At 34.8% G+C, this 27,851-nt stretch overlaps 1 protein-coding gene across 3 annotated transcripts in view; it reads left to right on the forward strand.

Moving 5' to 3' along the window:
• Positions 1 to 27,851, forward strand: part of USP9X (ubiquitin specific peptidase 9 X-linked) — a 113,884-nt gene that overhangs the window by 28,433 nt on the left and 57,600 nt on the right. For 2 of the 3 annotated variants that reach the window (XM_025277247.3, XM_025277248.3), the window contains exons 2-14: positions 5,203 to 5,456; positions 9,303 to 9,448; positions 11,088 to 11,167; positions 12,869 to 12,981; positions 14,144 to 14,362; positions 16,882 to 16,997; positions 17,194 to 17,445; positions 17,518 to 17,656; positions 19,371 to 19,523; positions 20,614 to 20,718; positions 23,087 to 23,293; positions 24,643 to 24,779; positions 25,934 to 26,067. In XM_025277247.3, the coding sequence (XP_025133032.2) occupies positions 5,361 to 5,456; positions 9,303 to 9,448; positions 11,088 to 11,167; positions 12,869 to 12,981; positions 14,144 to 14,362; positions 16,882 to 16,997; positions 17,194 to 17,445; positions 17,518 to 17,656; positions 19,371 to 19,523; positions 20,614 to 20,718; positions 23,087 to 23,293; positions 24,643 to 24,779; positions 25,934 to 26,067 (1,897 nt within the window). In that variant the 5' untranslated portion in view covers positions 5,203 to 5,360. Of the gene's footprint in view, positions 1 to 5,202; positions 5,457 to 9,302; positions 9,449 to 11,087; positions 11,168 to 12,868; positions 12,982 to 14,143; positions 14,363 to 16,881; positions 16,998 to 17,193; positions 17,446 to 17,517; positions 17,657 to 19,370; positions 19,524 to 20,613; positions 20,719 to 23,086; positions 23,294 to 24,642; positions 24,780 to 25,918; positions 26,068 to 27,851 lie in introns of all 3 variants that reach the window. The other variant, XM_025277246.3, reaches the window with a different exon arrangement.

The raw sequence follows: 27,851 nt of genomic DNA on the forward strand, positions 1-27,851 counted from the left end.
ATAAGCTTCTTTAGAACCTTGAGAGTACTTCTTGTAATCAAGTAAAGGAGTGTGATAGCAATTCAAATCCCATCCACTTGAATTAAATGGGATTTATTAAGAAAGGTACCAGTGTTCCAGGGGATTCCCTGATGGTTCGAATGGTAAAGAATCTGTCTGTAGTGCAGGAGACCCTGGTTCGATCCATGTGTCAGGAAGATCCCCTAGCCACTCCAGTATTCTTGCCTGGGAAATCCCATGGACAGAGGAGCCTGGTGGGCTATAGTCCATGAGGTGGCAAAGAATTGGACATGACTGAGCAACTAACATTTCACTTAAAAAAAAATTAAGAAAGCTACCACTGTTGGAAATTCCCTGGCTGTCAGTGGTTAGGACTCGGCACTCTCACTGCCAGTGACCCAGGTTCGATCCCTGTGGGGAAACTAAAGTCTTGAAAGCCCTGTGGTGTAGCCAAAAAAAAAAAGGGGAAAGAAAAAGGAGGAAAAAAATAGTGGTGTTATTCTTGGGTAACATAGTTGTAGTGTATCTTTGATTTTTTTTTTCCCCTCCATTCAGACTTTCCACATTATATTTCAATACATTATTTTCAAATTCTTAGCTCAAATATTCAATAACTCTACGCAGTACACTATAGAAAAGGAAAAGAAAATTAAAATTTTTGAGAATTACTGTGTGTTTGGTATTTATGAAACACTTTTATCAAAATAATTCTCATGACTTTTTTCTCTTTTTGCTGTGCTACATAGCATGTGAGATTTTAGTTCCCCAACCGAGCATCGAACCTCTGTCCCCTGCCTTGGGAGCATGCAGTCTTAACCACAGGACCACGAGGAAAGCCCCTTCATGGCATTTTTGTGGGTAGTACCGTCTGCTTTAAAGACCTGGAAAATTAGTGACAGTACTTGTTACTGGACTTTAAGATAGGGCAGCTTGTAAGTGGCAGAGGTGGGGTTTTGAGCAAGACTTATGTTTGAATCCAGAAATTACTTTTAATTGTTCCATTCCTGTGTCTTGTTCTTAATCTCTCAACCTAGCACACTAAGGGAAAAGTATCCAATTCTTATGTGGTGGTAGAGAGATGACTGTTAAACATAGCAGAATAGAGCAGAGTATATGCTGTGCTGACACCTGCTGTGCCTGCCCAGCACAGACATGTGGAGAAGAGCATTGAGTTCTGTGGTCTCAGAGAAACGCGTTATATGTGGGGAGAGGTCTCAGACTGCTGCCTTTTCCATTTACCTTAGTGTTATTTTGTTGAAAAGGATAGTCCCTTAGTTATCCACAGAATGCTTTTATCTAGAATAATTTGTCCTCTGACTTTTTGCTAGATATTTTTGATTTGTGTATAGATGGAGAGTTACTGAGATGCATATGAATGGAACGATGTTGAGCAGAAACAAACAACATGAGAATATAATTTTAAGATGTTTTAAGTTAATGTCCTAATGTTAAAGGAGTACAAAGCAAGAGAGCCGTTTAATATATATATATATAATATATTATTGTGGGAAAAATACATAATCGATTTTAACCATTATTAAGAATACAGTTCAGTGGCATTAAGTGCATTAACATTGTGCAGCCATCACCACCAACCATCTCCACAACTTTTCATTCTCCCAAACTGCAACTCTGTACCTCTTGATCAATAATTGCCCGTCACCCCACTTTTCCAACCCCTGGTAACCACCTTTCTACTTTGCTTCTCTGAGTGTAGTTACGTCATATAAGTAGAGTCATGGACCGCTTGCCCCTTTGTGACTGATTTGTTTCATTTAGCATTACGTCCTCTAGGTACATCCAAGTCAGAATTTTCTTCCTTGTTAACGCTAAGTACTATTCCATTGTGTGTGTATACCAAATGTTTATCCATCCACCCTTGGATTTGCTTCCTGGAAATACCTTTTGAAGAGTGATGGCATTGGTTTAATGGACGAAGTAATAAAATTCACTTTAGAGTTATTAACTTATCTGTGTTTTGTTCAAGTCACTTCTTAGAGCCATGGTTTTCTAGTTTACAGGAAAATACCACATTCTATGTAAACTGTAAGAATGTACCTTAAAAATACCATTTTAATTTTGTTGTGCCTCAGGATTTGTTTCCAACTTGCCCTACATTTGGGAATAAATAATAGACTTCTTCTCACCCCCCAAGATTGTGACTCCTCACTTTCAGAAGGAGGTGTTTACTTGTGGGGGATACCATATGATGCTAGAAGGGGAAAAATGGGGAAACAGTGTCAGATTTCATTTTCTTGGGTTCCAAAATCAATGTGGATGGTGACTGCAGCCACAAAATTAAAAGACACTTGCTCTTTGGAAGAATAGCAATGACAAATCTAGACAGTATATTAAAAAGCAGAGACATCACTTTGCTGGCAAAAGTCCATATAGTCAAAGCTATGGTTTTTCCAGTAGTCATGTATGGATGTGAGAGTTGGACCATAAAGAAGGCTGAGCACCGAAGGATTGACACTTTGGAACTGTGGTGCTGGAGAAGACTCTAGAGAGTCCCTTGAACTGCAAGGACATCAAACCAGTCAATCCTAAAGGAAATAACCCTGAATATTCATTGGAAGGACTGGTGCTGAAGCTGAAGCTCCAGTACATCAGCTGTCTTTTGCAAAGAGCCAACTCATTGGAAAAGACCCTGATGCTGGGGAAAATTGAGGGCAAGAGGAGAATGGGGCAACATAATGAGATGGTTGGATGGCATCACCGACTCAGTGGACATGATTTTGAGCAAACTCAGGGAGATAGTGAAGGACAAAGAAGCCTGGTTCACTTCAGTTCATGGGATCACAGAGTTGGACATGGCTTAGCGACTGAACAACAACCCATATGACGCTAATGAATCCATCTTGCACTCTTTTGTGAACATTCTCTTCAAGACCCCCCACCCCCAAGTTTTCCTTCAGTTCCTGACCTAGAGTCAACTGTTTAGTGGATGTTTTCACTGTTGTTTCAGCGTCAAAAAGTGTACTTGTCACTGATGTGACTACTATCTACTTACTACTGTCTCCCCTCCCCTTTGAAAAGAAGTGGAAAGGAAATCGAAGTTCAGGATTGTAAACGCCAAGGAACCTCAGGTTCAGGAACGGACGTGGGAGTAGTGGCAGCCAGTTGTGGCTAATTCTGAGAAGAGAACAGACAGGGTGAACAGCAACACAGTCATTTGACTATCAGCTGTCAATTAGTAGAGCGTTGATCAGTGAACCAGACCTTCTTTCCCCTCCAAAGTATGTATTTATAAAGATTTGCATGTAATTTTGGGGAAGTTAATCCTCAAACCTGTCCATAGACCTCAACTGAGGTCTAAGACTTAAAACAGTCTTGATAGCTTAGATACAACTAGATGATGAGAGAGACAATGGAAGAAAGGAAGGGGGAAGCAGAGGCCTTCTTTTTAAGATTTGGGGGGAAAGGGAAGGACGGAAGTTGGTGAATTTTCATTTTGGTAATGAGGATTGAAGCACATTTATAGGCTAAGAGACATCCAGGAAAAGATTGAGGGGGGTGACAATTGAGATATTATTCATTGGGGATCATGAGTAATGGGATCAAAAGGAAGAGATTGGAGCAGGGTTGAAGTAGAGAAGATTGAAGTTGAATCGGTTAGCTGATGTTTTGAGTGGTAAGAAAAAGAATAGTTAATTTGCCAGCCAACCCAAAATGGCTGAAGAAAATGGTAGGTGGGTTTTTTAAATTGTCTGCTGCTGCTGCTGCTGCTGCTAAGTCACTTTAGTCGTGTCCGACTCTGTGTGACCCCATAGATGGCAGCCACCAGGCTCCCCCATCCCTGGGATTCTCCAGGCAAGAACACTGGAGTGGGTTGCCATTTCCTTCTCCAATGCAGGAAAGTGAAAAGTGAAAGTGAAGTCGCTCAGTCGTGTCTGACTCTTAGCAACCCCATGGACTGCAGCCCACCAGGCTCCTCCGTCCATGGCATTTTCCAGGCAAGAGTACTGGAGTGGGGTGCCATTGCCTTCTCCGTTTTAATTGTCTACTTCACATAAAACTTTTTTGTAATGTAGGTTGTATAAAAATGGAAAGCAAAAGTGAGAGAGGCTGTTCAACCATGTTACCTTTTGTTTTTCCACTTTACGTATTAAAGATTTTTCCGTTTTTAGCCTCACCAGTGCTCGATATTATAAGTCTTAAACTTTTTATTATTCCAGTTTGATAAGTGAAAGGAAATCTTCTTAGAACCCCATCTCTGGGTTAAGTGATTATATTTAAGTTTGAGGCAAACATGGAGTAAATGGAAATGTGGTTTCCTTAAAACTAAATTACCTGTAAATCAATCAGTTGAGGCTCTCATTCTTGTGGCATATTAGAATCAGTTATGGGGGAGGTATTTTTAAAAGTACTGATGCCTAGGCTTAACTCCAAAGTATTGTAATTTATTCATTCTGAAGAGGGGTTTAGACATCAGTGTTTTTAAAAGCACCTCGGATGATTTTACTCTGCAGCCAAGAATACAGAATTGAGGGTTTGGTGGTCTTCCTCTATACAGCTTTGCTGCTCAGGTAGCAAAGAAGAATTCCATTGTTAAACAGTTTGTGTCTGGAGCCCTGCTGTGGCTCTGGGGGTGCCTGTGGCCAAAACCTTCCCAAAAGGGAAAAGTCGAGGTCATTTGACAAAACAGGTTGTATTGGAGGAATAGGATACAGTTTGAACCCTCTCCAAAGAAAAAGTCCCCCAAAGTTTTAAAGTTTCTGTTAAAACCACTTGTACATTTGTTTAGAAAGCATTTTAATACCCACATACCAGTGATAAATGTTAGTTGTGCAGTTCTTCCTGAAATATTTTTAATAATTAGATTTTATTACTTGGTTTATATCTTAAATATGTTTGTGAGATTGTGTATATTCAAGGCATTAGCAAGTTGAAGACAGTTTTTGCCACTCCATAATTGAATTGAAATAACAGCCAAATAAATAACCTTGATAATGTCTTTGGAATCCCAGGAGGAAACTGAAATATCATGAGGCTGTACTTGTATGTTTTCTTGATGTAACTACTGATGTACTATTATCAGTTTATTTAAATATAGTATTAATGAAACTAACTTTTCACTTTGTCCTCTCTTTTATATAGCCACCTTCTCCTGACTAGATTCACTGGTAATACTGAATTTGAACAATTCCTTAATGTTTTTTATGTCTAAAACAAATGTGCTTTTTTTTCTTTTACTTGTAGGTTATGCAATGGTCTCTGCAAGATGGTTTATTCTTGAATTGGAGCTTTTTAAGACTGACAAATGCTGGTACTTCATCTTCTATAAGTGGACTATAATTTCTTTTTTCAAGACAACTACATAAGCAGACAAAATTGCAAAGATCTGCCCTGTGTCGAGTATGACAGCCACGACTCGTGGCTCTCCAGTAGGAGGGAATGACAGCCAGGGCCAGGCTCCTGATGGACAGTCTCAGCCCGCCCTCCAACAGAATCAGGTAGGAAGTTTAATAGTTAAAGCTATGTTGGTGTATCTGTTACGGGTACAGATAGCCCATGTTCTAAATAACTAAATATCCCATGTTCTGAATAATTAGTGAAGTAACATAAAGCTGTTATTAAGAAAAATAAACGTGTGTCTTACACAGTAACAAGAATCTCAAATGCTGTATAGGTGGTGATGCTTGGGTATGTAGCCCCTTTTTTCCCTCTGGTGTCTTATTCTATCAGTAATCATTAAAGTTAAGCCCTTTGTCGGTTCCAGAAGAAAGCATTAAATCATTTGATGTAGCCTGTGGTGAGCGTATGGGGTCAAGTCATGTTGCTTGTGTTCACATTTGAGCTTTGCACCATGCGATGCTAGCTTTATGACTCTGGGTAAATTATATGACCTTTTAAGCCTCAGTTTTTCTGCTGTAAAAAGATAACAATACTGTAACTACTTCATGGGATCATTAAGAGGATCAAATGAAATAATATTTTCTAAGAGCTTAAAATAGATTTGGGTATCAAGATTTTATGCTGACCTCAAAACTCAGAGGGTAATAATCTTTTTCTGTTCTATGGATGAATTTGTGTAAGATTTCAGTTATTTCTGCATTAATAATTTCACCAGTAAAATCGAAACAATCTGGCCTGGAGCTTTATTTGTGGAAAGGATATAACTGCAGATCCAACTTTTTTTTTAATAGGGGGATTTTCTGATTTGTGTGTGTGTGTGTGACTTTTGGTAATATATTTTCTCAAGGAATTTGTCCACTGCATCTAGATGGTCAAATTTATTGAAGCAAGACTGTTTATAATATCCTTTTTTATCTTTTTAATGTCTTAGGATCTGTGGTAACATCTCCTTTTTCATGCCTGCTACTGCTAATTTGTGTTCTCTCTCCTGATTACCCTTTCCTAAAGGATTTACCAATTTCATCAAACCTTCCCTCAAACCAATTTTTGGCTTTAACTATCTCCCCCCTTCCTACTTGTATGCTTTTAACCCTTATTTCATGTTCCCTTTTACTTCTTTTGCATTTGAATTGCCGTTCTTTTTCTCACTTCTTGAAATGGGAGTTTAAAGAATTAATTTTCAGCTTTCTATTGTACATACTTTTATACCAGGAAATATTAAGTTGAATAAGACAAACATTAAAACTTGTAACGCAGCTCAGACAGAGCTTAGAGGTGAATTTGTCACTATGGGGCATGCACGTGAATCACAAACTTGCTTACAGTTGGTGCATGTTTCTGTAGAATTCTGTATGGGTTAGTGTTAGGCAAAAGTTATTGTAGAGTACTTACATCTGTCATTTAAGGATAACTTTTTATTGTCTAGCTATTATAGGTTATTCTCTCTATTGACAAGTATGATAGCAAAGAGTCGCACGTGTGTGCGCGCGCCCATTCGCGTCCTCCTCTTTCCCTCCCTCCTTCCCCCACTTTCATCCTCTCCCTCTGTCATTTTAGAGAAGTGACCAAGTCAGGTTTTAATAAATGTCAATTTTATTCCTTTTCCTCTCCAGTTCCCACTTTTAGGACATGTAATACTTAAGTATATGGTCACAGGTCTTGGACACAGTTAAGTCTTTCCTATGTCATAAATTTGTTAGCCAGTACTCATATTTCTTTAAATGTAGTCAGTTTGTGGTAGATGCCAGAGATTTATATTTTTAAACCAGGAGCTTCTAGTTGGATTTCCAGTGTCTATTGCCCTCTCTTTTCTGTTTCATACCTGCACCATGCACAGACTCCTAAATCATTCACCAGTGTTTGTGGTTTGCATGGCTTTAGGTAGAAATTAAATCTTACTCTTATCTTAAGGTATACTAAGCTCTTGGGTTTGTGATCTTCAACTTAATATTATGCATCTGCCTTATGTCCTCTTACTTTAAATAGCTCTTTACATTTTTGGAGATGATAATTTAAAAAGGAACAAACAAATTGCATTCTTCCCTTTTTTTGGCCTCGTGGCTTGTGGGATCTTAGTTCCCCAACCAGGGATTGAACCTGGGCCCTTGGCAGTGAGAGCACGGAGTCCTGACCACTGGATCGCCAGGGAATTCCCACAAATTATATTCATAACTGTCTGTAGTATCCCTTTTTCGCTTTCTTATCCTCTGCTTTTTAATGTTAGGATTCTAGTTATTTCAAAAGGTTTAGCACTTAATGGACCTGGAAGAAGCAACCATAGCACTAATCACTGCCCACCTTATGGCTTACCTTGAAGGTATTTTTTTCATATGGCATAAAGGGAATTTCTAAAATCAGTCAGATTTTTCACTTAATATATAGTAATTTTTAAAAGGGTTCCCACAGGAGAGAATTTTAAGCTCTACTAAAGCTCAGTGATAAATGAAGCAGCCTTGGGAAAGGCCCTATGAGATGAACACTCTTGGGAGATGTTTATGGGAGGGTGCAGACTTTCTGGAATGGAATTTGGTAATATATATGTCAGCAGCCCTAAAAGAAATAATTTTTATCATTGTTGTACTAATTATATTCTCAGGGTCCTGTCCTAAGGAAAAATTGAAATTTTTTATGTAAAAGATTTATATATAAAAGTATAATTTTATGTTAGCAGTAAAAATTGCAGAATGCTAAATGTCCCTTAATTTTGTTTAATTGATTGAATGCAATGTCCATATGGCCATTACTCAGCTCTTTAAAAAAGATGATTAGTGATGTGGGAAAATACTTAAATAGAAAAAGACACAAACTTAAGCAAGTATTATCCTAATTTTAGTGAAAATTTATACATATATATGGACAGGATTTGTGGGGGTCACAGAACAAAAATTTCAGGAAATAATTGAAAATGTCTCTGGTGCTTTGGTGTACTATTATGGTTATCTTAATTGTTATTTTTGTCTTTACAATTTCTGTGAGCATATCTATAATACATATATACCAGAGGAAATGGGGGAGGCTTTTTAAAAATTAATGAAGCAGACTTCCTAAGTTACATACTTAAAATGCAAATATTTCTGTTGGGCTTCTAAAACTTGAATTCTGTTGTGTCGTTTTTTTGCCTTGAAACTAGCCCTTTAGCACCTACATAGTGTTCATCATCTTAAGTAAAGATTTGCTGTTTTCTTGCAAATTGGCTCTATGAATTCATGTATAAAGTTTGTAACTAGAATATAATATACCCACCTGTCTTTAGTACAAGCATTTGTTTACGCATCTGTTCAGTGAGTGCTAATAAAATGATCAACCTACAGTGGGTAGAAAATTCCACACAAACACACAAAAATCAGCTCAAAATTTAGATTAGTTTCAATTAGGAGAAAAATACTATCTGCTTTCAAAATTAATAAGGGTTATAAAAGTTCATTCACTTAGTTGTAGAAATACTGTGCACAGCTAAAGTATGGAGGGGGAAAAAAAGGAAGCACCAACAGGGAAGAGTAAAGTTAGCCTTATTAGTTGAAGATGAAGTCAGAGACTTTTTAATCTGTAAAATGTGTGCAGTAATTTGTATCATGAAGGGCTCATATATGGGAAATGTAAGTGGAGAAGCAGTACACATGGTAGATAAGAACTCAGACTTTAGAATTAGACCTGGATTTGAGTCCTGACCACAGAATTGGAGCTGTGTGACCTTGGGCTAATTACGTATTGTCCGAGGTTTTGTTTTTTTAATCTATTAAGTAGAAGAACACTTCCTTAGGCTGTTGAGGATTAAATGAAAGGATGTTAAAGTGTAGTAGCACACAGACCACCTGATACATCATACACTTACAGTGATCATGTCTTTACAAATTTAAATTATTTCCCCCAATTTGTTTCGGTGTTTGAATTATTAGATGTACGTTTGTTATAGAAACTTAAATCTGGAATATCTAATCTTTAAGACCTCATCGCCTGATTCCTCCAATGAAAATTCCCCGGCAACTCCTCCAGATGAGCAAGGTCAAGGTGATGCCCCATCACAGCTTGAAGATGAGGAGCCTGCGTTTCCACATACTGACCTGGCAAAGTTGGATGACATGATCAATAGGTGAGTTGATTTTGTCTTGTTTTTTGATGTATGTCATACACAGGGAAAACAAGATTTTCAGCATAGTGATTAGTACTAAGAAAAGAGCAAGAGTGGATAGGAATATCACAGTTAACCATGTTGCCTCTTTAAATACCCTTAACATCTTAGTCATTGCCAAGTACTTTGCAACCTGTGGTTCTTAAGGGATTTAAAAATGAAAGGAAGTAGCAGTGTCAATAAAGTGTTAAGATTAATGATGATCACTCTAGCTGGTGTATTACTGAAGTAGAACCATATGTGTGATTTCCCTTTTTTTCTTATTGGTGAATGGGTTACTGGATGACTTGAATACTTTTTGCATGGCCCTAAGGTAAACCAGGTCATAAGGAGATTGAATTCCTCAGAGCCTGCCCCTTGTCAACTGGTTAGCTGGAGGCATTTAAGCATCTCACCCATTTGTTTCTCCTGATCTTCATTTCTAGGGAGTAGTTCAGAGTATACATTTTTTCATATTCATAATACAAACATTCACCTCCACCTACCCACCCACCCCCACGCTTTATTTGGAATAAGACTCAGAGAGTGAATGTTTAAGCTTGTGTGTACGGGAAGGAAAATATTTAAAAAGAAGATGAGGGAGGAGTGTGTTAGGGACCCTTCTCCCCACCACCCCCCCCCACTGGTCTGTGGTCTTACACCAGGCTGTAAGCTCAACAAGTGAGTCCTAGGGAGGTCTGACACATCCCCTCAAAAGAAAAGGAAGACACACACTTATAGGGACTTACTTGCTTTACTAAATTTACTTTTTAAAAACATTCTGATTACATAACTAATATAATGTAAGTACACATTGTTAAACATAGAAATATATTATGTCAGTAAGGTTCACTATAATTTCCTTGTTAGGTACACACCTCCCAACCAAAACTTAACCACTAGCAATAAGGTTTTCATTTTTCCAGGTTATCTTTGTGTTTATTATCATAAGTACTGCTTTCTCTAGAAATAATGGAATTCTTACTATATTACTGAAATGTTTTCATTTCATTTATCTTAATTTTCCTATTAATATGTATTTAATTCATTGTTTTTAGAGATATATTTGAAAGAACACATTAAATGTATATAATGAATTAGTCAAGCAAACAAACAATTGTATAAAGTTGTAATGTCCCTGACCATTCTCTGTAACAGAGATACAATAGCAAAAAGTTGTATTTTGCTGTTCAGTTTTTGTCTGGTGGTTGCTCACTCAAGGACAAAATTGCATGTTAGCAAATCTGGTGGGGAAGAGAAACATAAAATGATTGTTTTTTATGTAAATGAGCACTTTCGTATGAACTCTAACAATAGATATCCATTTAAGTGATATTTGATTATTATAGTAGTTTTATATCTAAGTTATTAAAATAATTTATTCCCCCTTCTCTCATTGCTATATTTTTTTCTTGATAGTTCCTTAAAAATTTTTTTGTTTGTAGAGACAACAGATGACACTTAGTCAAAGCAGATAGTCTGCCAACTTTGTGGTTTTAATATTTTAGTGTCATTTTAATATTTTCATGGTGAGGTAAGTAACTGTAATTAGTAACTCATTTATAGTGCCTCTTTCAGTGTTCAACCAGTAAACATCTTTTCATATTATTAAAACTCTTAGGCCTCGATGGGTGGTTCCAGTTTTGCCAAAAGGGGAATTAGAAGTGCTTTTAGAAGCTGCTATTGACCTTAGTAAAAAAGGTAAGTTTAAATGGTATTAGGCTTTCCATATAATGTATCCTACTAGAAAATAGTTTCACTTCATGCCTGAATACTTTTTCTGTATATTCTTAGACAAGAACATTTAGCTAAGTTTTCTTGCTATGGCTTAAGATTTATACCTGGAGCAAGGGTTCATATCCTTTGGACAACCTTCAAGGATGTTTGTGAACTCTCGGAAGTTATACATGAAATTTGTATATATTCATGTTTAAACTGTCCATCTTATGTGTTATTTTTTAATACACAGAAAGGTTTGAATTTCCTCTAAAAGAAAAAAAGACTTGAAAGATGAGATACTGGTTTTTTTCTTAATAACCCATTTTTTTTTTAACTATGTTTTTATTCTTGTCTAGAAGTAAAAGCTTAACTTTGGAATTAATTTTTTTCAATGATTGGTTCTTAAGGTGCAACTGAATTTTCTTAGCAAAGGGCTACTATTGTAATATCTACATATTTTTAAGGCTTAGAGATTAAAGTAAACAGCAGTAACATTTTAGTTTCTGAAATTGGGTAGCCATGGATATGTTCTAATTATCAGTTGAAATTAATTATTATAAAAATTGTCTTTGGTACTTTGCTTAAGTCTGTCTCATTCCAAGCAAGGGTAAAATTTCCTTTGTCTTAATTACCCGCCTTCATTTAAAGAATGTGTCTTTACACCTTATTAATGTTATAAAACCAATCTAATGAGTTATGAAAATGCATTATCAGATTACCATTGCTTTCTACTACTCAAATTTCTTTTGTTCATTTACACATTTATTCATCCGTTCAGCAAATTTTTTGAAGACTTCTGTTCTAGGCATGTTTTAAGTCCTAACTGAACAGTGATAGGTAAAAACACACAATGGTTATTTCATTTAATATCATTGCCATTCATGGGACAAGCAGTCTCTACCCCTCCCACCCCCCCATATTTTTTTAAGACCCATGGTTTATTTTATTTTTAGACAAGGTTCAGATTTTTTAAAAGTACAGTACTAGGTTTAAATGTCATGTCTTTTGTACAACCAAAATCAGATACTTTATATACAAATTGAATGGGTTTTCATTTTGTCATCGAGAGTTCAAGATTTTTTGTGTGTGACTGGGGACATATAGCACTATTGCCTTTCTGAAATCAGATGGAATTAAAGACATAAACAGATGTTGAGCTCGTAAAAGAGACTAATAATGAAGATGAAAATTTATCTTTAATTGATGAAGCTCTTCTTTAGAATAATATAATAGTATTTGTCAAATGGATAATTTACAACCAAAATGAGATTTTAAAAATAGTTGAGAAACATCATTTTTTGTTTTTTTGTTTTAAAGTTTATTGTCAATAAAATACTGTAAAGTATTTAAATCTCCTATCACATTGTTCTCAAAACCATTTTGTTTTTAATGTTGGGCCACTGTCATAATTAGAAATATTTTCAGTTCATCTTAGTATTACTTGGCTTAATGTACTTTTATACAGTTAAGTATTTTTGAAATTCACTGATGGTGGTTTTTATTTTTCAATCTGTTACTTTTTTGACCTCTTAGATAATGCTATGAATTTTTTTCTGAAACTAGTCTGCAATTGTTAGCTGTTACTGAATATTTTACAGTTACTACTTTTTATCATGTAATTGGACATTGTAAGACAATCAGAGAAATAATTTGTTTACATTAATTTTTCTCTCCTTCTCTTAGGCCTTGATGTTAAAAGTGAAGCATGTCAGCGATTTTTTCGAGATGGGCTGACAATATCTTTCACGAAAATCCTTACAGACGAGGCAGTGAGTGGCTGGAAGTTTGAGATTCATGTGAGTCTTTTATTTTAAAAATCTGACTTATATAGTCATATATATATATTTGGTTACATATTTGATCATTACTTGCATTAAAGGATTTTTTAAAATGAGAAATTTTATAATTTCTGTTGAAGAAGCATGATCATTTAGAATGTGAGTTTTCAAGTTAGAAAACATTGGTTTAATCTGTTTCCTTATTTCTCGAGTGCCTTGTGATTTTTGAGATGCCACCATATTTCATTGAAAATATGACATGTTGTGAAATGCACCATTTACTCATTTTATGTACCACTAAGGAAGGAAAACGCCCAAGATGGGGAACCTATTATCTGGCACACAAAGGGTCAATGCAGAGACGATAACTTTACGTACAAAAAGAGACACCAAAGAAACCTGCGCATTTCAACTTTGGCGCCTGGTGGAGGGGGAGAAAATCTCTTGAAATTTTAAACCACAAGCCAATATTCAGTAGTGGTCTCAGGTTTATATGATATATGATTATATGATACAACCAAATTCCAGAGATCTTAAAAAGTGAAAAAAAATGTGCATTTTTAGATTGAAGTACCGTAATTACTACAAGTTTCTGTTCTTTGTTTATTATAGGGAAATATGGTCACAAATTGTGAGTTTTTGAGTATGAAATGGAAGCTTTGGGAGTAGTACCAGACTTTTGCATTGAGGCTTAGATAGCAAACCTACTCCATCTTGGATGTTTGTACATTGCTTAGATTTTAGAGTTGTTGCCTCCAGTTTAAAAATTGCAGGGAGGAAGCAGTGGTAATGTGCATCTTGTCTGGGGACACAGAGCAGTGCCTACTTCATTTTGTAAGCCATTGCAAATGGTTCTTGAAAGTAGATACTATATAATTTATAAAGTAAATGCTAATTGCTTTTTTAAATTTATTTTTAATTGAAGGATAATTGCTTTACAATATTGTGTTGGTTTCTGCCATAGGTACACATGTCCCCTTCCTCTTGAACCTCTCTCTCACCTCCCTAATTTCTTTTTTGATATATCAGTTTGATCCCAATATTAGTCAAGTTAAACATAACTCAGATGATCAGTATCGAACAACTGAAGGATAATTATTAAAATATAATTAATTAAGATTGAAAGATATTTCTGTTCGGAATTCTTTATCTCATTAATTACCTTCCTTTTATATAACAGAGGTGTATTATCAACAATACTCATCGCCTGGTGGAGCTATGTGTGGCCAAGTTGTCCCAAGATTGGTTTCCACTTCTAGAACTTCTCTCCATGGCCTTAAATCCTCATTGCAAATTCCATATCTACAATGGTACACGTCCATGTGAATCCGTTTCCTCAAATGTTCAGTTGCCTGAAGATGAACTCTTTGCTCGTTCTCCAGACCCTCGATCACCAAAAGTGTGTTGATTTGTTGTTTTCAAAGTTAAATGTTACAGTTGTTCTGTTCTGCTACAGAACTTTAAATGATCTTAACCTCCTGGTAGCATGGGGTAGAGTTATTTCATATAGCTTTTGCATTGTTATTATTATTTTTTAATATAAAAATCTTTTTGGCTTTCTCTGTGTAGTTAGTCTGATTGTCTTTTGCCCAGTCTCTTGGGAAATAGTCATAATTTGAGTTAGTATGAAACAGAACATGTTTTTCCTTTTCAATAAGGGTGGAGTAGATTATTTCTTTGAGGCCTATCTAATGTGTCATAAAACAATAGAAAATACAAATGAAAGCAAAATAGCAAAGCTGACAAATATCAATTAAATATATTTAGTATACAAAATGTAAAAGTCCTCCAGTGTAAATTTTCTATACCAGCATAAATATAATGTACATTTAAAAATGAGTGCTTAACTATATTCTAATAAATATTAAATAATTAATTAACCATATACAGTTTTTAAATTTTAGAATTTAAGACATTTTTAAATTTGACCTTATTATTTTTTTTAAACAGGAAAATTTGAACTTAAAATGTTTGGTTTATTCTGTTGAAAGTGGAAGTCATCAAAGTATATTGATTATATTGAGCTAAGATTTTCTGGTTTTTCCTTAGATTCATATTGTTGCTGCTTCAGGCTTGTTTTTGAGTAAATCAGTATTTAAATAACGACAATCTCCAAAATATACCTGTATTTTTTTTTTTTTAATTAATTTTTTGCTCTATAGTCAACAATAATCTGCAAGAGTCTCAGAGGGGACAACTTGATTTAGGATGACTTCGAGTTGAAGATTTTTTTATGTATCTTTCTTTGAAGCCTAGCTTTTCTTGAGTATTACTAGTTTTTGAGTATTTCTAATTGCTTAAATCTACATTGCAACTAAAAACATATGAGATTAACTTTAGACTGATTTTTACTTTGTGCACATATATATAATGTGCTATATATATTTAATAACTGTTGAGTATATCAGCCTAATAGTCCCATTCTGGTTACTGGAGAAATAAAAATACATTACATAATAAGTATGTATTTTCTTTGAATTGCTGAATGCCAGAAGGGACCTGGTGAATTAAACGCTCAGATTTTTCATTGTTTTGATTTAGCCTTTTAAGGCCAAATAAAAAGGAAAATATTATAATGAACTTACATAGAAATATGGTAGTTGATTTATTTGAGAATTTAATTGATTTAGAGTCTCATAAAAATCATATCAGAACTGCCATAGTGTTTCTTTAAAGCATTATCTAATACTTGGCATTTTCCCTGTGTCCTGAACATTGTTTTTTGTTTTTAAATAGTTGTAGAAATGACTTTTGCTTAAGACCTAATATAGAAAGTGCCCCTTCCTCCCCACCCCCACCCCCCTTTGTTTTTCTTCCCTTAGGGACTTCCAAAATGTAGCCTTTTGGAAGGCAAGGAATAGAAAGCTGTTCTAGGTACATGAGTTTTTAAATACACTTGATTCTTTTATCTATATAAGCTATTGACTTGTTTTTAATTTTACCTGTGCTATGCTATGCTAAGTCACTTCAGTCGTGTCCGACTCTGTGCGACCCCATAGACGGCAGCCCACCAGGCTCCCCTGTCCCTGGGATTCTCCAGGCAAGAACACTGGAGTGGGTTGCCATTTCCTTCTCCAATGCATGAAAGTGAAACGTGCAAGTGAAGTCACTCAGTCGTGTCCGACTCTTAGCGACCCCATGGAGTGCAGCCCACCAGGCTCCTCCATCCATGGATTTTCCAGGCAAGGGTACTGGAGTGGGGTGCCATTGCCTTCTCCGAATTTTACCTATAGGCATGCTTTTAACTACACAAACTGTTGCCTATCCCAGCTACATTGTACTTGTTGTCTCTTAGGGAAGAGGTTGAAAGGTAATTGATACTATATTGCATTGTGGTACCTCTAACATGAGAACTGGGGATATTCACAAGTCAGAACAAAGCATCAACCAGCATGTTCTAATTAAGAGCAACAAACAGAATACCAGGAATTCATTTTTAATGGATAGGTCACTCTTGGGCTTTAAGATTATTGTGTTTCAAGGGTATTTATGGTTATTCACAGCTATAACAAAAAATAAATTTCAAACAGTATCTTAGCTTACCAAATAATCTTTCTTTTTTTAAAGTCTTTTTACCCTCTTAAATTTTTAAAAATGGACCTTCAGATAATACAGTTTTCTCATGATGGGATCTTTGAGATAGAAGCATGGCTTCTAATTCCCAGTTCACCAGTTATATTGAGACAAACAAACAGCTGTGCCCTAATGATCTAATGTGTACTACCAATTATGCTTTTCTCTCATAGACAGGATTACTGTGAACAACATGCAATATTTTGTGTCTTTTTTTCAAAGATGATTTTACATAATTATTTTCCTTTATTGCATTTCCTGTTTTCAGCGTGTTTAAGAAATTACTTCAGATAGCATTTTCTCTCCAAAAGTAGGAAGTTAACTTTTTTATTAACTGTATTACAGGGTTGGCTAGTGGATCTTCTCAACAAATTCGGCACTTTAAATGGATTCCAGATTTTGCATGATCGTTTTATTAATGGATCAGCATTAAATGTTCAAATAATTGCAGCCCTTATTAAGTAAGTTATGTTTTAAAATGAATCTTCAGTGCATTCTAGAAATTGCTACTTAATTGCTTAGTAAAAATTGAGTTTCCTTTTTCAAATATGGTTTCTTTAGCTGGTAACTTGGATTAAAAAAACAAATAGTCTGAGTTCAGTCCTAGTTGATTGTAAGAAATTGTATATTGAAAGAAATTTCTGTGTCTTGTTTCAGACCATTTGGACAATGCTATGAGTTTCTCACTCTTCATACGGTGAAAAAGTACTTTCTTCCAGTAATAGAAATGGTTCCACAGTTTTTAGAAAACTTAACTGATGAAGAACTGAAAAAAGAAGCAAAGAATGAAGCCAAAAATGATGCTCTTTCAATGATTATTAAATCTTTGAAAAATTTAGCTTCAAGAGTTCCAGGACAAGAAGAAACTGTAAAAAACTTAGAAATATTTAGGTTAAAAATGATACTTAGGTAAGATATTTACCTCTTGAAATAATTTATGTGAATTTTAGAATCATATTTAACACTTAATTTCTCTTATAGGTTATTGCAAATTTCTTCTTTCAATGGAAAGATGAATGCACTTAATGAGGTTAATAAGGTGATATCTAGTGTATCATACTACACCCATCGGCATGGTAACCCTGAGGAGGAAGAATGGCTCACAGCTGAACGAATGGCAGTAAGTCCTTTGATCCTAATTTCATGAATAAGAATCTAAGGCAAAAACCATAGCTCTACTTAAAGTTAGTAATATTAGCATTTTAAAGAAAATTTTGCATTTGGGAGATGTTTGGATCAATTTGTAGCTGTTAATCCTGAGAACTTTTTGTAAGTAATGCGGTTTATTATTTGGTATTTTTGGTGATATATAATTATTTGATGATATAATTATTTGATGATAATGGGTAGCTTAGCACATCTTTGATAAACTTACTGCTGAATGTAGGCGTTCTGAAGTAATTATTAGCTGGGTGGGAGTTGAAATTGAGTAAAGAAAGGTGATTGGGTAGTATCTGGTACCTATTGAATGAAGTGACCTATTCGTTTGATGAATTTCACTTAAAGATTTTAAAATAGGAAATAAAATTACTGGAATAAGAAACACTTGAGTTAATGTTTTATCATAATTGTAAGGACTTCACTTAAGCACTTTTGTTTCTATTATTTTGATGTTGAAAGTTTAGGAAATTTTACTTACCATAGATGCTTGCATACTTATAGTTTAAAAATGAATAAGAATGCCACTTAAATATTGGTTGCATAACCTCAGTGCATACTGTCTGACAGTACTGAGGAGACATCTGTAAAAGAACTGTCCTTGACCTCAAGGAGGCCTCAGTTTAATAGGGAAGATAATGATTAGAATGTGAGAAAAGGTATGGTATGTGGAGGATGCCTTGATATTGGCCCTGTGTTAGGGGGTCAGGTGGTAGCCTTCTGGTTTGGGGTATGTTATTTGTCTGATCGCCTTGTGGGAGGTCTAGCACAGAGCTACTCAGTGTGGTCTGAGGTCTCATTCTGGTCCTTGAGCTGCTACAAAGCCTAGATGAATACAGAAAATGGCATTAAGTGTTTAGGAACTTCTGTAGCAAATTGATATTGCCACATTTTTATTGTGTTCTTCAAAAATATATGCCTATAACAGATTAGAAGTAAAAATGGACCTTTACTAGCTGAGAAGTGTACTTCTTTCTCTAACATGTTTTGGGGCTATATAGTTTTTATTCTCATTAAGTTGAATACTATAAAATCATACAGTGTGGGCTATTATTTTGTATTATATCATGAGTTAGTTTTCTTTTATTGGCTTAAATATTAAATAAATGCCTGTCAAGCAATATAGCATAGTGTTCAGACTTAGGAAGCCTATAGCCTTGATTCAGTTTCTGGTTCCAACACTACTGAGCCTGTTTATTTTCCTGTAATAGGGCAGTATAGCCCTCATTAGGATTGTTAAGATTAAACAAGCTAATAGATAAACAATAATATTGTAGTTGGATAATAAATAAGAGCAAAATAAAAAAGTACCTTTTATCCAAATAAAAACTGGTATAAAAAATGTAAATCCTAAAATGGGTCTTATACCTACCATACTTAAACCATTGGTGATTGCTACATTTAAGTAATAATTTTCTGAGTAAATGCTAGAGTAAAATTTTTTTAATGATTTCACTGTTTTTAATTCATGGAAATATTTCTGTTTGTGCAAAATTAAGTTCCATGAAATTGTGATTTTTTTTTTTCATAATTTTGTATCAAAACACATAAATGTGTTAACATTAGTACATTGTATTTTGTGAGTTTTTAAATTCCTACTAATGCTTACAAGTGTGAGCAATACTTGATGTATATATTTTTGAAAGCTTTGAGACAAGTTTTTGAATTCTTTTTAGGAATGGATACAGCAGAACAATATTTTGTCCATAGTCTTGCGAGATAGTCTTCATCAACCACAGTATGTGGAAAAGCTAGAGAAGATTCTTCGTTTTGTCATCAAAGAAAAAGCCCTGACCTTACAAGATCTTGATAATATCTGGGCAGCACAGGTAAGGACTTTAAGATGGTGGTTATTTGATTTGTAAAAAGAAACATGCTAAAAACTAAAGAAAATGAAGTAGTTGTAGTGAAATGGAATGAAGACTTAACATTGTTTGAAAGTCCTGTCAAGAATCTTTTGGAAATAGCCAGTCATATTTTTAAAATAAAAATAGTTCATCATCTACTGTATATATTTGATAAAGGTCAGCAATTTGTAGGTTTTAAATAAGAGACAAACAGTAAAATAATGAGAAATGTCTATTGAAAGAGTATAAGACATCTATAATTGATTTCTTCATATACTTAAAGAACTCTAGTGTCAGGAGAGTTAAATCACTAGACTATTTATAAAAACCTGTAATAATCCAAAGGATTAATAGTTTTTAGAAGGGTAAGTAATCTTTGGTTTCAGAAATAGAAACTGTGTGATTCCTTCTTAATGACAAGTTTTCTATTTATGGAGCACTTGAGAAGTATTGATGAGTTCTAGACTACAAAGCTTTGTTTATTGAGTTTGTTGTTGTTGTTTAGTCGCTCAGTTGTGTCCGACTCTTTTGCAACCCCATGGACTTGTAGCCCACCAGGCTCCTCTTTGCATGGGATTTCCCAGGCAAGAATACTTGAGTGGGTTGCCAGTTCCTTCTCCAGGGCATCTTCCCAACACAGGGATTGAACTCACGTCTACTGCATTTCAGGCTGATTCTTTACCACTGAGCCTACCAGGGAAGCCCTTATTGAGTCTTTAGAAGCTGAGAAAACATTCAATTTTGACTTTGGTTCCAGTTTTGAAACAATACCGCTGGTGTGCCTTACTATTTTCCTATTTGCATTGTTAAAATTGGCATGTTAAATTCAATAAACTGTACTAAAAGTGAACATGTGTTTGCAAAGTCTACATTAACCATGTATATCAAGAAATCAAGTTGGCAGGTTTTAGATGGCTGTTGTAAAACATTTAAAACGTTAGGAATTTTCTTAGGTTACACAGTTAGATGGAGATGGGAACACTTTATTAATTAATAGTGTTCACAGACAGTATATGCTGCTTATTGCTGTTTAGATTTTAGTGTGCTCTGATTTTGTTTGTTTGTTCCATAGGCAGGGAAGCATGAAGCCATTGTGAAGAATGTACATGATCTACTGGCGAAGTTGGCATGGGATTTTTCTCCTGAGCAACTTGATCATCTTTTTGATTGCTTTAAGGTAATAGTTAATATAGTTTAGTAGTACAGTTTCATTTTTAATAGAATTAATTCATTAGATCTATGAATGATTCTTACCCAGTAAATACTTAAATAGAAATCATTAAATGATTTCTGGTGTAACAGAATTGACCATTGTTTTCTCTTTCAATGAGTACTTTTTATAATAATAACCCTTATAAATAAAGAACCTTTTTTTTTTGTTTTTTAAACTCAGGTGGTTTTTTCTTGTTTTTTTAAACTCAGGTGGTCAATTTGGATTCCTTTCCCCTCGCAGTTTGTGTTTTTATTATAGGTTCTGTAGGACTGAAGGGAAAGATAATTGGTTACAATGAAACATCGTCAACAGCAAGGACTACCTGCTGTGGGTAGTCCTAGTAGTCTAGGGTGATATGCACAAGCAAGCTGGAAGTGTAATTCATGGACTTTGTGGAATTGTAATTCATAAGGTGTAGCCCAAGAGCTCCTATGTCATAACTGCATTAGTGCCGTCATGTACTTTTTAAGGCCATATTGTATAGTGGTCTCTCCAGTTACTAGTATTGGGTTTTTAAAAGCCAAGTGATGAGTGAATTTGTGGATTAAGAAGACAAGACGCTATGGTAGTGTTCACAAAGGGGTACTGTTAATAACTGGTGTAAGATCATGAAGGTATCTTGTTAAAAATAGGTTATACTGACTGCTGATAGGAACATAAGTTCCTGCAGCCACTTAGGAAAATAGTTTGGTGTTTCTGGAAAACTGTTCAGATTTTCATGACAGTTTGACTTCTGAATATATACTCTAGAGGAACTGATGCATGTGTGCACCAGTATACACATTCAACATTTGCAGCAGAATTATTTGTAATAGCAAAAAATTGCTATGTAAGTTGGATAAATGGTGGAATGTTCATGTAATGAAACATAACAATGAGAATGACCAGGTCAACCACAAGGATGAGTCTAATGAACAGAAGGTTGAAGAAAGGAATGAAGACACACAAGAATTCATAAACCTTGATAGAACATAAACTTCAGAAATAGACCCAGCTAGCTTCTGGAGTGCTGCTTACCATTTGTTATTTTCATCCTGGGTAATAGTTACATAGGTGTTTATATTTGTACTATAGTGTGTATGTTTGTACCTTTCTTGATGTGTATTTCACAATTGAAGAAAAAATAATACCAATTACTAGCTGCCATCCAAGACCAATTAATTCTGAGTTGCTAGGACCTGGGAGTCTGTATATATCATAGGTGGTGGTGTGCTCTTCCTTTAGGAGACACATTATGCTTGCTGGTCTCTTTAAAATATTCTTAATTGTAATATAATCTAATATTTTAGTCATATTCTTAGCAGCTTTCTCATATTCCTTTCATAATTTTAAGGGGTTTGGAGGAATTGGAAGTATGCATTCCAGTTGACTTCAAGATATCCTGTATTTATCACATTGTTAATGTCTATGTAATAATTCCTTTGAAAGAATCCTCTGTAATTACTTAATTATCCTGCTATTTGCCATTTGGTTGCTTTCAGTTTATTTTCCAATAAACCACCAATTACCAACTTTATACATAACCTTTCCTCATATTGTTTAGCAACGTCCCTGGTTTCTACCCACTACGTGCCACTAGAGTATACACACAGACACAGACACACACACACCATTATATAAACTGGGTGTTTAAAAAGTAGTATTTTAAGGAGGGTTTTTTGGTTGTTTTGTTTCTTTTCTATTAGAATTTTTAAATGAGTGGCCGGTCTTCTACTAAATTGAAATAGCATTGTATCATGTCTGTAAGTTAGAAACTTCTTAGATAATAACAGACTTTGTTATAGACTTTTTTTTTTAATGTGTGCAGTGCACATTGCTTTTTGATTTATTATGAATATTTTTGTATATCAAGTTGTCTTTAACATCTTTTAATATAATTTTAAAGGTACAAATGACAGACTGAATCTAAGGCATTAGTTTTCAGCCAGAGGCTCTTCTGCTTCCCAGAGATACTTGGCAATACATGAAGATATTTTTGGTTGTCACAGATAAAAGCAGGAGAGTTGCTACTGGCTTCTAGTGGGGTAGAGGCCAGGGGTGCTGTTAAACTTCCTAGAGTGCACAGGACAGCCCCCCACAACAGTTTTGCTAGTCCAAAATGTTGGTAATACCAAGACTGAGAAACCCTGATCTATGGTATTTAACTGTAAATGGAGATTTTTTTGATTTTTCTTGGAGTTTAAATCTGTCATCTTATTGCTCAAATACCAGTTGAATAATTCTGTGCTCAGCTGTGTTGTTTTTCTGATGAATATTGTTTATCTAGTGACACTTTTAAGCAGTGATGAATAAATAGGTGGTGTTGCCATATTGTTTAAAATTTATTTTCTAGGCCAGTTGGACAAATGCAAGTAAAAAGCAGCGAGAAAAGTTACTTGAGCTGATACGTCGTCTTGCAGAAGATGACAAAGATGGTGTGATGGCACACAAAGTGTTGAACCTCCTCTGGAATCTGGCCCATAGTGATGATGTGCCTGTAGACATCATGGACCTGGCTCTCAGCGCCCACATAAAAATACTAGATTATAGTTGTTCCCAGGTAAGGGTGTGCGGTCTTGCTCACTTTTTGTGACCTTTCTCTTTCACGATGAGGATGGCTTATAGATATAGAATAGTTCTAGGTTTTTCTGACATTATTTTTGAAGTGATCTTTAAGAATTGACATACTTGGTTCATATAAGGCGGCCTTCCTCTGTCTCTTACGTCTTAAATTTTCTGCATCATCTGAAAACATTTTAGTCTTCTTGGTAGAAAGACAGTATAAATAAGTTACAAAGTCGTGGTAATGTCAGGTGTATGGTGCTAAATACCAGTTTCAAGTAGATCATAAGAAACGAAAGCTAATTATGGCCTTTAGAGGTAAGAGAAGTTAGGTTTTCTTTGCTTCTTAGGGAAGTTAAGAAAAATTAATAGAATTTCCTAAACACTAAAACATTTAGTGCCTTCCCTATAAGTAAGTCATACAACTTCCCTGCATTTTAACTTGTAGCATGTATATCTTTTAATTCATGGTAAAATGAATATTCCTGAAAAACTAATTTTCCTGCTTGTTAAAACTATTTGCTGTACTGATGAACTGAAATTTAGAGAAAAACCAAAAGTTCAAGCAGGTGTAGTTGTTTTTTAACTATACTTGTGATAGTTCATTAAGTATTTGGCATATCAAATAATAAGAACCTCGAGTTTAAATTATTTCATTAAACACACAAACACAAAATAAAAGTCATTTTATTAAATTTTTAGGTACACAAATCTGTATTTCTGATTACTATGGACTCAGGGAAGGAGTAAAGTAAATAAAGTAGGAGAAGTAAAAATATTTGGAGATAGTTTTTATTTTATAACATTAATTTTTAATTGCTTATCACTGTTTCTATCTCTTTCTCTCCTTGTGTGTATGTGGAGATGTCCTTATTTTTATTTTTGGTGAATTTTTTTCATTCAGTTGCTGTACCATTGTTTCCTTGGTAAAATACAAATTTTCTGTGTTCTTAACAATGGTAAAAACAAATCCATACAGAGTAGCAATCGGAGTTACATGTTTGCTGGATTTTTATTATATGGTAAAATCTCTTAAAACATTGGATAAAGCTTAAATGCCTACCTCCTGGCAACTTTTAAAATCAAACTTTCTGTCAGGGTGCTTAATACCTTTCAGTAGATATATCTGAATCCATGTCATGTTGAGTTTTTATAATAGTATTTAGGAGTTTTGGTAGTACATGTGGAATAAAAGCATGTTTAAAGCAGCTTTTTTTATTATTAAATTCTTTACTGCAACGATGCTGGTATTACAAGAAGAGCTCTATTTGGTAATTCTCAAACTAATTTGGAGGTATAATTCTTCTGAGTATTGACCTATATAAAAAACTGCAATTGTTTCTTAAGGACCGTGACACACAGAAGATACAGTGGATAGATCGCTTTATAGAAGAGCTTCGTACAAATGACAAATGGGTGATTCCTGCACTGAAACAAATTAGAGAAATTTGTAGTTTGTTTGGTGAAGCACCTCAGAATTTGAGGTAAGACTTAACAGAAAATTTCAATATTTTTAATTACATATTTTACTGAAAAGAAACATTGGTGAAAGCAGGTTTTAAGAAAACTAGAGTAGGGTGACAGGAAGCTTACACACTAAATTCAAACAAAAGAGGATTCCTTTATCACATCCACTTCTTTGATTTTACTGACGAAGAAGACAGAATTTAGTGATAAGTATCAGAATAGAGGTGATAATACCGCCTTCATGTTGTCTGTTCAGCTCATACAAACAGAAAGTCCAAGAACAAATTATTTCAGTAACTGAAGTTTGGCATGTAAGATATTTAAAGTTGGCTCTTTAACAGAAATTTAGCTAAAATAAATCAGAAAAAAAGTATTTTCAAACTATACCTTGTCATCTTTCATCATTTAAACATACATGCAATCTAATATTTGAAATTAACTTTAAAAATTAACTATTTAAAAAACCAGTAGATTTATTTTACTGTGAAGACTTACGTAGTATGACATTTCAAAGTCAATAAAACATTAACTATTTCAGAGTGAACCCATCATGGAAAGATAACATCTGTAAGAAAGAAAAATTAATGGATTTGCGTAGATACTGGTGAAAAGGCAAAGCAGGAGGGACAAAATGAAATGAGGAATGACATTAATAGATAGAAAACATGCCACTGAAAGTACATTGGCATACTTGCTAGAAATAAGAGAGAATTCTGTACTTTGGCTAATAAAATTTTAATGAAAGCCCTTTCTTTGATTAAATCCTCCACTAGAATTACAACATAAATCTTCGTAGTGCTAATGTTACAAGAAATGTTTCTGTCTTATAACTCTGATAATCATGTAAAGTTAGAAGCACCTTGGTACTACTGTATATAGTATAGAAGAAGACATCAGTCATTGATTTTTCCCATGGTGTGAATTGGAAAATATTAATGCATAGTTTTTGTATAAAGTAAGAATAATGGAATTAATGTCTTATTTTTGAAGCATTGATTATTTTCTTTTAAATTGCTTAATATTATTAAAGTAAGTGGCCAAGTTAATTCTGTTACGAAGGAAACCATTTTAAGTTTTTAAATTAGGAGCTAAGAATTTAGATAATATAAGCTCTTTTGATTACAGCAGCATTTAATTGCCTAATTATATTGTTAAGTTCTTCTCGTTTCAGTCAAACTCAGCGAAGTCCCCATGTGTTCTATCGCCATGACTTAATCAATCAACTTCAGCACAATCATGCCCTGGTTACTTTGGTAGCAGAAAACCTTGCAACTTACATGGAAAGCATGAGGCTGTATGCTAGAGGTATGTATTGTAAGCTAACATGAGCTATGGGAAATCACAGCAGTTTCCCTTCCCAGCTTTTTTTTAATCAGTTACCGTAGAAGTGACAACAGATATATTTTTAAAGATGCAAGGTAGTTGGTTTTATAAATTGTGTTCCTTTATGAGCTTGTGACCTTCTTTTACTTCTGAATCTTACACACCCTAAACTCCAGGCCAGCAGTTCAAGGCTCTTTAGTAAGCGCTTGCCTTTCTTACTCTCCTTCTTAAATTGATTTCTTTTTCTTCCCTGCCTGGGAGCTCTGCTGCCTCTACTACAATTGGTTGTTACCTTTCTAGGTATGTACCTGACTTGCTTCCATCCTTTGTTTCCTTCCTACCACCACCTTTATCTTTTTAAGAAAATTTTTGTCAAAGTCTATTCTTCCAAATACCATAGTTCTTTTGTAATCCTAAGTCTGTGTCTCATAAGTTCTTCAGACTTTATGAATTGAAAGTTTATGAGATCCGAGACTACTCGAGTCCACATTTTACATTGGATTTCAAAGTGTGAATTTGTTTTAACGTGTTCAGGTGATTTCTGTGGCGTCAACAGGCAGTTTTTAAGCGCCTGCCATATATGGAGCTCTGTTTCAATGTGCTTTTGCCCTCTGACAGTTGTGTCTGAATGTGTGTGCTAGAGTGCAGATGGGTTATTGGTACATATTCCTCTGTCTTACACCAAATTCATAGGCTCCAAAATAAACCCCCAAACTTTCTAGTAGGTTGAAGTTGGTCCCCATAGCCACAGAAAGAAAACTTTATATTACCAGAGAGGTAGAATTAACATAATGGATATTGAACATACCTCTCCTTTAACATATTAAGACTCTGCAGAAGCCAATATATGTATTAAAAATGAGGATATTTCTCATACCTCTATTATTTGAAGATTTAGATTGTTGGCATTGTTGAATAAAATTCCAACGAAGGCTCTTACACATTGCAAGGTTAATTTTCCTTAACACTTCAGGTACATACATACATTCCCATATAAAATTCAGGTAAACATAATTGAAAAATGAAGCAGCTCTCAGATACCTGAGCTGATTTTGTTGACTGTCTTCCATTTACCACTCTGAGCATAAGCAATCTAAGCATCAGGCAACTGATAAGCATCAGGCAGTGATCTTTTATCGTTTCATTTCTTAGTTCCTTCTAAGTAGCATGCTAGAATAATCATGGCAATATATGAATGCAGCCAACATTTTGGACATGTTTACATATGTCAAACAAAATCTGAGAGAGGTATAAGCTTAGTTTAATGTAATTGGTTCATTATGATGTCACCTCCTCTTTCTGGTACAGTGCCCTCAACAGAAGCTAATGCAGGCCTTTCCTGCCCGCCCCTCCCCCCATGAAGCTTTAATATAAATCACATGACTCCATTGCTAATTTTTACATACTTTATTTGCATATGGTATTTCATTTAATTTCATTGGCACAGGTTGAGACCCCTGCTGTAGAGGCTATCAGGAGATGATACACATGCAATTCAGCCTCACTCGAATTTTCTGCTCCTTTGTAGTCAAATTCTACATGAGTCTTTGCTTCATCTCAATTGCATGGACTTAACATCTTCAGGCTTCAGTTTCCCCTTCTTATATTATCTGTATCTTCATAAAATAAGAGCTGTGAATCTGCACAGATTGCCTAGATTTGAAACATGACCTAACATATTAGGTGTATGACCTTGAACAAGTTATTTATGCTAGAATAATGCCTGGCACATTGTAAGCCCTTGAATTTTTGTTGCTATGTTCCCC

The sequence above is a fragment of the Bubalus bubalis genome, chromosome X (assembly GCF_019923935.1).
Source record: "Bubalus bubalis isolate 160015118507 breed Murrah chromosome X, NDDB_SH_1, whole genome shotgun sequence".
In the NCBI taxonomy this organism is placed as follows: Eukaryota; Metazoa; Chordata; class Mammalia; order Artiodactyla; family Bovidae; genus Bubalus; species Bubalus bubalis.